Consider the following 12,204-nt stretch of genomic DNA (forward strand, 5'->3'; position numbering starts at 1 on the left):
CGCAGCCTATTTCTTAGAACTCATTACAATACAGGAAGCTACAGTATATATTAATCAAATGTGGCTGCATCATTGTGCATCATTCAAGGAGTAATGTAGGGTGAGATCCCTCTGCTATCTTCCCCCTCCCCTTTGAATGATACAACTATTCCTTTTCCATCTTAAAAACGAAAATGAACAGGCATCTTAAACTGACTGTACTTTTTAACTTTGCGGTAGAGATAGGGATCATCTAAAAGTAGCCAGGTTTATTAATTTCATCTTGAAGACATGAAATGTTAGAGAGAGAGAGACTCCAAACTATTTATTTCCTTTGGTGAAAACTCTCAAAGCTTACTGGTGTTTTGGTTATGAAGTCATGCAACAAGGCAACATCATTCTCTTACAAGCGCTGGCGTTTCCCCGTGTTTCCCTTTCTCTTCTCCCCCAGCCCTTCCCCAGAAGATATGGGGAACTAGAGCTTGAGTAACAACATCTCCCCTTTGAATACCAATCCTGCGTTTGCTCAGATGCCTATTTAATGGGCCTTCCTCAGTTTGATAAATTCGGCTTCTCTGTGTGTTTTTCTAAACTCCTGGGAAAGAAAACATTATGACAGGAGTTTTGAAATAAAACCTGAACTGGATGCTGCATTGATGCTGATAACATCAAAGTTTATATTCCTACTACAAGGCTGTTTTTAACAAGCAAGCTGTAGTACTTTGAGCTCAGACTTGCTCTTGGAGTGAGGCAGGGGAGCTCCTCAATTTATTTGGAGCCATATTTAAATAATTTGTCTCAGAAAAAAAGATTTTGAATATGAAGCCACATTGCACTAGGAAAAAACAAAACAAAACAGAGCTGTTGTGCAAGTAGATGTATTTATATAAAGGTAGAAAATATGTTTAGTTTTCTAATGGTATGAGATGATTTGTGAAATATGGTAGGACTCTACCTCTTCAATTATAGGTTTGTCTGTGTGTGAGCACCTACTTCAAATAAATCCTCAATAAATTTAAAAACACACTTTTTTTGGGGGGGGGATTCATTCAAATAATAAAAAAGGTTTTCTGGAATAATAAAATACCCATAATGCTGGGGCTCCTGTTCACTGCACACAGCTCCATTGAAGTAAATGCTACTTACTGCCAAGTAAACATATTTTAGAATAGAGTTTCACATTTAGAGAAAACATGTTGGAAAATATCCTAGCGGTCTAAATAGTTTGTGTGTGTGTGTTTGTGAAAATCTAAACTTTGTTTGTATAAAGCCTGAAGCCATAATGTGGAAGTATTTAAATAAATAAAAAAGGGGAACAAATTCACTAGAACAATTTGAAAATCCTTTTCTCAAATGCAAATCATTTTAATATGGAAATGCATGGTCCTGGGGATGCTAGCATAACATAAAAACCCCTGTTAAGGTCTAGTTCCCTTTTGTATTTTGCTCTATGTCCTTTCTTCCTGAGCAGGGTCTACATAAAAGCCAGAGGAAACCAAATGTTTGCAGCAAATAAATTGACTAGTTGTAGGGTATTAATAATTCAAGAGTAAATCTATATGGCCTTGAAATTCAAAGTCAAATTGGACTTGGGTACTTACTCAGCTTTAATAAATGAGAAGCCCACGTGCAAAGAGAAATTATCCTCTCCTTCACATAATGAATGTATACTCAATCTCATAGCCACTGTTAATGCAGCCCCAAATATTACCAAATACATAAGTTGTTGTTTTTAAGTATAAATGCTTCTTTCCCCACCTGAATATTTACATATCTTCTGTAAGAGAAAACAGAGATGTTAAAAAGATATTTACTGGGGGGTTTCCCCCCAGAGATCTCCATTAACATGGTGTTATTTTGTTCCCTTCCATCCATACATATTTGTGTGAGAGAGATATCCCTTCTTTACTGAGAAGTGGAAATAACAGCCTACCCGTTGCCTGAATTTTAGAATAAACCCACACGAAGGCAATGTAAAGTTAAAACCATTTTGTTTATTATTTATTATTATTATTATTACTGTTTTGAACAAGTCAGCTTAGGGAAAGGGGGAGGACGCATGATCTGACTTGGCACTGAAATACATTTAGCATCAGTAAACTTTCCGTGTGTGTCTGGGGGCTTTCTGTTCGGTTCTCTTCCCCCATCCCTTTCTTTCAAAAGAAAAAAAAAAGTACATATAGTTAAATAATTCTGGTTTCTCCCCCTCCCCCACTTCGTGACAACATTCAGGCAGACGAACGAGAGAAAGAGAAAAGCGGGGGGGACGAATGACATACACTTAATATGGGGAGTGGAGAGGGAAGAGAAAAATGAAATGTACCTCGGGTTTCGTTTGGCTGTCCTAAAGTTCCGCCGCTGTTTTTTAAGTGTCTTTTTAATTTATTTATATATATTTTTTTAAAAAAAGGGGAGAGGGAGAGCGCCGGTGCCCGCTGCTAGGCTTGGAGTCCTTTTTGCGCTTTGGTGGGGAGTGGATGCCCGCTGCTCCCCGTTCCTCTTCTTGTTTTTAAATAAGAGTTTTGTCTTAAATTCGGGTTCTGCGCAGTCTTTGATTTCTGCCCCCCTTTCTCCCGGCCTTTTCCAACCCCTCCCCCCCCCGCTCCTCTATAGCTTGTCGAGGCTCTTGGGGTTGGTGAGGATCTCCCTGGCCAGGCGCCAGGTCTGCTTGGCGGCGCTCTCGAGGGCCGAGTGCGGCTTGCCTTGGAAGAGGTCGAGGTTGGGCAGGAAGTAGTGCGGGCAGCGCCGGCACTGCAGGCACGAGATGAGCTGCAGCAGGATGCCGTTGAGCCGGTCGCCCAGGCACGCCTCGTCCCAGTCGGTCTCCCGCGGGTGCTTCTCGCACTCGTAGAGCAGCAGCGTCTTCATGTGGTAGTTGTTGAGCGGCTGGCCGGGCAGCTCGAGGTGCCGGTCGCGCAGCGTCTTGAGCACCGACAGGCACTTGTTGCGGCAGCCTCCCAGCAGCAGGCGGTTCTCGGCCTCGCCGAACTGCAGCACCCAGGCGTCGCTCTCGGCCGAGCTCTGCTTGCCCGTCAGCGAGTAGCACTCCTTGGAGAGCAGGTTGAAGCCCTCCGCCTTCACCTCGGCCACGCGGTTGGGCCCCGGCCAGGGGATGTGCGGCAGCGGCCACTGCGCCGCGCTGCGCGGCCAGATGCCCGTGCACTTGAAGGCGGGCGTGATCTGCACCACGTAGCGCTCTCGGATGCGCAGCTTCACCTCGCTGGTGTCGGCGATCATCTTGACCACGTCGCGGTAGCTGCACTTGTCCACCGCCTGCGCCACCAGCGTCTGGAAGCGCGAGCGGATCTTGCGCGCCGACAGGTAGCCCGAGGCCGTGATGAACTCGACCCAGAGCGACATGCTGCGCTTGCGGCCGTCGCTCAGCTTGAGCACGGCGCAGCCGGGCAGCGAGCCGTCGTCGACGAAGTTGAAGACGCCCATCTGGTTGAGGTAGAGCACCACCTCGAACTCGGTGGGCGAGATGACCTCCAGGCCCTCGTAGCGCGCGTCGATCTCGCTCAGCGAGCTGATGAAGCGCGGCTCCTGCACCTCCACCTCCTTGAGCACGTCGGACACCACCTTGCACACCTCGCGGATGGTCTTGGCGATGGCCGCCTTACGCGCCTGGCAGCGCTCCGTGTAGTACTTGTTCAGCTGGTACACCAGCTTGGCCTGCGCCGCGATCATGTTGGGGCACACGTCCGGGCTGTACACCGGGCTCTCGCAGTACGTGGACGGATCCAACGCCGCCGCCGCGCGCGCCCGCGCACGCCAAGCCTGCTCCAGACGAGCACCGCAGCGCCAGTGGGCAGCACCGGGCAGCACCACCACCCCCGGCGGGCAGGCAGGCGGGTGGGGGGAGGCGGCGGCAGCAGCAGCAGCCCGCTTCCTCGGGCGGCAAAGTTTGGCGGCCGGCTCCTTTCCTTGTTCACATTGGAGCTGCGCGCAGCCGCCGGAGAGGGCTTCAGTCCTTCATGGGGAAACTTCTCTCGCACTCGCGCAACTTGGCTTCCAGCGGGAAAGAAGCGATCGGCGGCCAAGGAGAAAACGGCGGCGATGAGGGAGAGCTTGCGCCCGGTGCCCAGAAGCAGAAATCCGCTCTCTTTCTCCCTCTTTCTCCTCTCTTTCTCTCTGGCACCGGCGCTTCTGGCCGCCTCCTTCCTCTGACAGGGAGGCGGCGGCGATGATCGCTTCTTGGAGGCCTGGTCCGAAGAAGCCACCGGAGTGGAAACCTATTGCTGCCGGGCGCCCCTGCTTCTTATTTCTTTATTATTAAACGCAAGCCAGTGAAAGCGCGTTGTGATCATTTCTTCCCGCGGTTCGATTTTGTTTACAGGCGAATCTCTCTTTGGAAACGTATCTTCTCTTGGAGCAGTGGCAAGGTTGGCGAGTTGAGCTTCTTTGCGCGCGCTGGTATGTGTGTGCGCGCGTGTGTGTGCGTGTGTGTGTGTAGTTTTCCGCTTTCCAGGATTTCGCCCCCCCTCACTCCTCCTGTTTTCCGCTTCCTTCCCCCTCCCACCTTTGGAATTGGATGCAGCCGCTCTGGTTACTTTCCTGCGCCTCTCCCGGCCTGGACGTCTGGAGGTCTCTGGGTTTGCGGAGAGTGTTGTTTAGTTTATGAATGGTCCGAAGGTCCTTCCGAACGGAGGCGGAGCTCCGGAATCCTACAATCGCGGGCCGAGCTGTCAGAGGGCCAGCCAATCGCATGGCCGGGCGGTGTGCACGTTCTGCTGCTGGGCCCGCCACTACTGCGTATTGTATTGGGAGTGGGGCGGGGGAGAGAAGGGGAAGACGCTGGAGAGATGCTTGAGGCACATGCACAGATTGCGCGCACGCACACACATATGTGGCAAACAAACATGAAGCTCCCTTTCCCTGGAAAGCCAGGGAGGAAGAGCCATAGCCCCTATAAGAACGATTCCATGCAGCAATTTGGCGGGAATTAAATATTGCCATGAAACACACCACGGCAAGCGCTCTGGCAAGATCTTTGCGCCTTTTGCAGTGACGTTCAAGATCAAGGTGTACCTGCACGAACTGAAGCGCCGAGGGTGGTGCGTGCGGGTGTGTAAAATTCGCTTCCCCACACAGACTATCTCTAGTAACGTTGAAGTATTGGAGGGCAAGGGGGGGGAGTAAAATAAAAAAGGGGGAATGTTCAGTACTTCTGTGCAAGCATAAATCTTCTGTAGCTGCTCCGCAGACCCAACATTAGTGAAAGTGAGACAGTTATTGGAACGGAATAGTACACCTTGTTTTACAACCCTAAATGAGGGTTCTACTTAAAAGTTATAAATCCTGCGCCATGCAGCTGGCCTGTTGTTGTGAGATCATATGTACCCGCTGTATAAAAGGTCTAATATTCCATTTACTTGCGCGGGGAGGCAGGAAGAAACTCTGCATTTTGGAGAGTTTCGGCGTATACACAGTTCGGTGTTTACGAAAGTAACAGGAATCTTCCCTTCAGCCCCAGCGGATTTCGGCTGTTGAGATTTTGTGTGCACGCAATCGCGTATTTCTCTGTGTTAAGATAGACACCAGCCGCAGCTTAATCGTTTACATTTAATTGGTAATTGCTGAAGTGTCAAATCTTCTCGATCCTCAGTATTTGTGCTGGGGAGGAAAACAGTAAAAACTGAAACAGCGGCCCTTTCCCTCCGAAATTTAAATATTCTTATAGATCTCTTACAGAATCTTAATAAGTAATCCGCTTCGCTAACAGTTTGCATTTCTTGAAGCCTTTTGCTTTAATTGTGTGATGAGACGGGCTTTTGTTGGTTGTTTTTTTAACACGGACAAGTGCGCTTCTTTTCCCTTTTTAATCGTGTCTGTCATTCCGTTGTTGATTATGATGATGATGATACATCTCGTGCGATGCTTCAAGTCAGCAATTATATTCCAGCCTCTGGGAAGCGAACTACGAACTCCGCTGCATATTGCTCTCATGACCAGAAAGAAGACTATGGCGAGCCTCGCCTTATCTCTTCTCCTCGGTCCCCCCGCCCCGCCAACTCCCAGCCTTTCTAAATTGAATGTGATATTTGCCCACAGGGCTTCTGTGGATGTATTCCACGTGCCAGGGAATAGTCAAGTTCCCCGTAGGCTTGGAAAGGTCTTTAGAAGCTCAACAGTTGCTTGGAACAGGTGTGTCCCCCTTGCCTTCTCCTGTCCCGTCGGCCGGATCCTCCTCCTCTCCGAAACAGGCTCCATCCACGTTGCCTGCCAGATGCCTGCCTCGGGCGAGGAAAGAGAGCCGACCGAAGCAGATGAGGCTAGATATCTTGGAGGGAAGATGCCACTGCCGCTGAGGCGGTGGAAACAAGCCGTCGCGGGACAACGGTGGAGAGAAGCAAATCTAGGCAAGAAGAATTCCCTCTCCAATCAATGCCTCCCGTCGCAACCAGGAAGGCTGACGCTGCTTTGGAGGAAACAGTTTTCGGCTGCAACTCTGAAGGCACTTACAAGGGAGTAAGCCCCATCGACTACCGGGCGGCTGACTTGAGTCAACTTGCTTTGGCCGGCTGCGGTCCTGCCACCTGGTCGCCCTGACCGTGATGGGGAAGGCTTACTTCCAAGCTCCAGGATTGTTTTCAGCATGCATGCTCCCATCCTAAACAATGTCCTTAACTTAGATGCTCGATTCTGAGAGATGTTAGGAGATTGTTCGAGGTCGGAGCACCTGGGGAGGATAGAGGAGGACGTGACACGTGTGTGTGTGTGTCGCCTTCTGTTTGCTTCTCCGCGGAACTGGCGAGAGCGCAAGAAAGAGCCCAGTTGCCCAGAAACAATCAACTTCAAGGGCAGACGAGGCGATAGTGTCGCTGCTCAGTTTCGTCCTCGCCGTGGCGCCCAGTATTCTCAAAATTGCTCACGTATTTTGAGAACTGGACGTGGCGGTGGAGTTGCAGTCCTGGAGCAGCAATCGCACAACTGCACACCCCGCTCCATTTCTAGGTCTTCGTCGCTAGCCAGCCAGACTCCTGCTTGGCAACCACCTACTTCCCTGCTCCCTTGCTTGGCGGTGTCCCCTCTGGGGCCCGTTCACCTTGACGTCTGAGAAACCCACGCCCATCCTTCTTCGCCCTCGACCGGCTGCCGAGACGCGCCCAGGGCGCGCGGAACCCCGACTTCGGCGAGTCAGCTTACAAAGCGACTCCCCTGGGTCAGGGCTGCCGCCCAGGTGACCCTAAAAAGAGAAAGAAAGGCTGCCTGCACGGACTGGGCAATTCCCTCGGTGAGCTGAGGGCTCCAGCCTGGCACCAAGCGCCTTTTCTCTCCGTGGGCAGGTTTGTGGCCCGGAGGGAAGGCTCGGAGCTTCCTCACCTCCCTCCTCCTCCTCGTTTTGATTTCCCAAACAATTCGTTTACCATCTCTCTCTCTCTTTTTCTTTCTTTCTTTCTTTCTTTCTTTCTTTCTTTCTTTCTTTCTTTCTTTCTTTCTTTCTTTCCACTATTCCCCTCCACCACCACCCCACCAGACTGAGGTCGACGCTCTAGTAAATAATAAATCAGTTTGAAACAAAAGCCGCTTCGGATTTATGGCCCGGAGCGCTAATTAGAAACATCATTTGAGCAATAAACTTAAACACTTTCTAGCAAATAACGCCGGCGAAAAAGCTTGCGCCTCGCCTTCTGCGGCTGCCTTGGCTGCTTGCGAGAGAGCAGCAGCAGCGTTCTCGTCTGTGGCGGAATTTGCTTTTCCCCCTTCTTCGAGGGGAAGGATGGGGGTGGGTGGGAAGAGAGGGATGAATAATTGAAAGCAAGTTGTTGTTATTTTTTTTCTGTTGGGGGGTGGGAGAAGCGGAAGATCCGAGGCGAGCCTGCCATAGAAGAGCCCCTGTCACTTCACCTTGGCTGTCTGGGAGTCAAGGAGTCCATCAGCAGCTCCTTGATGGGGTATTAAAGCGAAGTGGCAGCCCCTCCAGGAGCAGGAGATACTGTATTCTATTAAAAGGACCCAGAGAGAGAGAGTCAGAGAGACTGTCTGGGAGGGGAAGCTCTCAAGGCTAAAAGCCACTTGAAGGCTTCAGCCCGATTGATCTGTATTCTCCCGTTATAATCCGTCTCATCATACTTGAGTTAATGAGGCAGGGGAGGGGGGTGGGGTGATCTGATGGGCCTTGACAAATTCATTAGGGAGGCTGCGGGACATTTTATTTGACTGTTAAACATCGTGTTTGTTTGGTTTAGGCAGTGCCAACATCAGCACGCCGCTGCCTGGAGCAAGGAAGAGCGAGGTTGTTAGCAGAGGGCTTCTCCAAAGGAGACTTTGCATGGGGAGAGTCTTGCTCTTTTCTTGGCTTGCCCCGCTGGCTCCCCTTGCCTTCTCCCAGGGATCCTTTTCCTCCCTTTTTTTTTGCGCTGCTGCTAAAACAGGTTAAGAATGGGTAGGTATAATCACTGGCATTTAATTGGCATGAATGAACTGCGAGGGAGAGCTTCCTTTTTTCTGTTCAGGGAGTGAGTGTGTGAGAGAGAGCTTGTGCATTTACAGGAAAACAGCTTAGTTTGAAAGTGGGTCGTTTTTACACATCTGGAATAAAGAAAATGGAAGATGGGGAACTAGGGTGGTCTTTCTGTAGCTAGAGTAAACTGGAAATAGTTAAAACAAAACAAAAACGCAGAGCTTGACAGCCACTCAACTTTTTATTGGCTTTTAATTTTATTTTTATGCAATTGCTTTGTGAGTCCTTCTGCTTAGACAAGCTAACATTTCTGTGGGCTATTTCTAAGGAACTTCTGGAAGAGGATTGACTTGAGATCATGGACCTCTTTGGCACATTTTCTTGTCTGCTTTTGAATTTTCAAGAGTTTCAGACCCTCTGTAATCATGGATGATGAGACATGTCTTTTTGTGTGTGACTGGGCTCTGCAATAAATAAATAAATAAATAAATAGAATGATTATTATGTATCTCTGGAAGCCCATAATTAATAAATGCCATCGGTTTACTTTAAATCCATTTTAAGGACAACGGCGTGAAATGTATCCTACAGTCAACTTAATTTTTCAGTTCATCTTAAATTTTTCAGGCGATATTTTAACCAAGTTAGCTAAACATTCTTTGTGGCAGAATTCTGTGCTTCCATTTATAGAAGAACAGTCTGGGAAAAGAACTAATGCCCTTTGCCTGTCATTTTCATACATTCCTGCTCTGCTGATGAAGCTTGAACTGCTGCAGGGAATGTTTGAATTTGAAAAGAAATGATTCAGGAGTGGATGTTGTGTTCCTCAACAGCAAAAATAAGTCAATGGGTAAAGTAAATGCATCTGGAGGAATGACAGCTATAATCCTGTTTACATTTCCAGGATCTTTTCTTTATAAATTTGTGGGCGGATTTTTATTTTGCCTTTTTCTCTTCTGTTTGAGAGCTTAGTGTTGTAAATTGTCCTGTGGTGTGTACTTCCTTTATGTCTCGGAAGAAAGGGTTCCTTTTACTTAATTACTACAGAGCTTATACATTTTTAAAGAGCAATACTTGTATCTTAATTTTGTTTAGAAGGTTGAAAGGCACAAGAGTTAACTAACACATAAATGGCTATCTAGTGATTTACAAGGCTGTATTTGGTGTGTAAGTTTTTTCTCCTTCCTCCATCCACTTCAGCTACTGCTCCCCAAGACTGCCCTTTCCTCTTACTTCTTATTTTCTAGATGTATGTAAAGGTATACGTCAGAAAAGGGAAAGCTTCTTTGATCTTTTTGGGCAGTATCACAATTACTTTTATAATTCACTGTAATAGTTCCCAGTGTGTTCATTTAACAACTTTATGATCTAAACCACTTTACTTGGAAGAGAGTTTTATTGAAATTAACAGAACTTGCATGGAACCATGGTTTGAATCTGTTCATGAATGCATTGATGCATATGCATATATTTATATTTATTTGTTGCATTTATATCTCACCTTTTTCTCCAAGGAGCTTAAGGTGGTGTACATGGTTCTTCCTCTCCTCATTTAATCCCCTCCCCGCCACAACCCTGTGAAGTAGGTTTGCTGAGAGGCAGTAACTAGCCCAAGGTCACTGAAGCGAGCGCTTCATAGCTGAGTGGGGATGTGAACCCTGGTCTCCTGGGTCCTAGTCCCCCACTGTTACTGAAGTAGTTCAGAATATGAGAAGACTAACTATAGTTGTATGATCTGTATTGTTTTATTGGTCCTGTTGCTGCAGGTTTGTCATGTCCTTTGGCGAGAACAATAAACTTATACTGAAATAGGAACGATCCATTGCTGAGACAAGCAGCTACTAGAACCGAACACCACAGCAGTAGTGGAACTTTAGTTGTATCAAAGGCAAATAAAAATGATTTTTTTTTTCTGCTGCTTTTAGAATGTTGCAATTGTACTAGAAAAAAGTTGATTTTATTGATTATGGTGAGGTTATATATATCTATGCTTCATATTTATAGTTTATTGAATCATTCAAGGTGGCCCTCTGCAATTCAGCTAATCTGCAAAATCTAATTTTAAATTCCCTAATCTATTTGAACCAAATTGGGTTCCAGTTGCCCCCTTTCTATAGCATTGCCTGCTGTCAATTCATTGTATGCATTGGATATGTGGATTATGGATCTCCTGAGGTTTTCTGGTGACTTTATACAGCAGAAAATGTAGATGATATTTTACAAGCAATTGCAGTGACACATGTTGAACGTGCTGTTTGTAGTTTCAATATATTTTTAGTAAATTTGTCATGGCCTCATTTTGGCATTTTCCAACCATACTCTATGAGAATCCTATTTCCACAAGAAGGAAGGATATGCAATCCTTGTGATTTGAGTTTTGGCATAGACAGTCTCAGCTGTAATAAGTAGCATTTATAGTAAGACACTTATTTAAACCCTAACTTTAAATCCTTTATATCCCTGGTTGAAGTTCAAGGTCATTTGTTTGTGAAGTGATATAAAACTGTGATGTCACTTTTGAAAAATACACTGTCTGTCAACCTCAGTTTTCTGGTTGCTGTTCCATAAAACCTCTTATAGCTTTAATATTTGCAAAGGAAACAATGAGTCAGTCAATGTAGATTGCAAGTATGTTTTTCTAACACTAAACATTGGAAATCATTTTCTAAGTTACCTTTCCTAAAGGTGATGGAACTACACAGTATCTTCTCTAAAATGTGATACAAAAATTATCCATTGTGAGAAACAAAGTTTAATAAAAAATGGCGGATTAGGTGTTGAAGGCCCACTGAGTGATGAAAGAAGAATACCTGTTCGCATGAATAAAATACAGAAGCTGTATGTGCCAGTATAGCTGAAATAACATTTGGCGAACAAAGGATTGGTGGTAACTTTTCTCCCTCAACATTCTGAAACTAGGATGTAAAACAGCTGTCTCAGGCTATGTATGCACTGGTTATACCTGTCTGTTTCTTCTCTGTGTCTCTCATCCCCTGCCCCACACTCCAAATCTTCTTTTATTATCTTTGGATTCTATGGAGTCTTGTTTTCTAGCTGGCTTTGTCTACAGCAAAACGCTGGGTTGGTGTGTTTAAATCTGCCATGGATAGAGCAAAAAACCTTTTGATCTATGACTATGGCTGTTTCCAAATGATTTGCTTGCTGGGACTGGACACTGTCCATGCCCTTTCTCTTCCCTATCTGATAGGCACAAACAAAGGATGTGACATGCTACCAGATGCATAGTTAATCATCACTTTAGGCCTGGAAAAGGGGGAGAAAGAAGGAAAGATGCACCCAGGCTCAATTAAATCTACTATTCTTGTATTTACTGTGCACTGCAATACATCACTGTGATAAGCACTTTTTTATTTTAATGTGAAAGTCAAGCATATGCTTCACTTTCTCCTCCTTTGAAATCAGTAGAACTTAAGAAGCACTTAACTTTGGTGGACTCGCGCCTTCTGTGCTTATGAATGCGGGCCTGCAATCAATTAAATTCTGTAATATTACAGAAATTATATCAGAATTTGGTTATTGGTTTGTTAAATTCATATCCTACTAAATGGTGAAACAGTCTAAAAACAAACAAACAAGTGGCACAATACGGACCGAAAAGCCACAGCTGCAATACACAGTAGATCATCCTTGCCTCCAAGCATGTTGCAGTTCACAGGAGAGGAACATAAATCACCAAAGGAGTGTACTGCAGGTTTCACCGTGGGCCATGATCTATCAAGCTGCAGTGGGGTGGGAAGGAGAATACAGGAGACTGATGAACTCAGCATTGCTACACATGTTTTGCTCTTTTCTAACACTAG

General features: G+C 46.4%; 2 protein-coding genes across 5 annotated transcripts in view; one reads left to right on the forward strand and one right to left on the reverse strand.

The window, feature by feature from the left end:
* Nucleotides 1-12,204, forward strand: part of LRBA (LPS responsive beige-like anchor protein) — a 364,869-nt gene that overhangs the window by 206,506 nt on the left and 146,159 nt on the right. The window lies entirely within an intron of this gene.
* Nucleotides 1,954-4,547, reverse strand: MAB21L2 (mab-21 like 2). The gene has a single exon (XM_081209323.1). It carries the CDS (start codon nt 3,664-3,666, stop codon nt 2,587-2,589), a length of 1,080 nt encoding a protein of 359 aa, XP_081065449.1. The 5' UTR covers nt 3,667-4,547; the 3' UTR covers nt 1,954-2,586.

The sequence above is a fragment of the Podarcis bocagei genome (genome assembly GCF_964188305.1).
Source record: "Podarcis bocagei genome assembly, chromosome: 9".
NCBI lineage: Eukaryota > Metazoa > Chordata > Lepidosauria > Squamata > Lacertidae > Podarcis > Podarcis bocagei.

Coding starts and splice junctions, on each gene's coding strand:
- MAB21L2 (XM_081209323.1), bottom strand. CDS start 3,666: ATGATCGCGGCGCAGGCCAAGCTGGTGTACCAGCTGAACAAGTACTAC.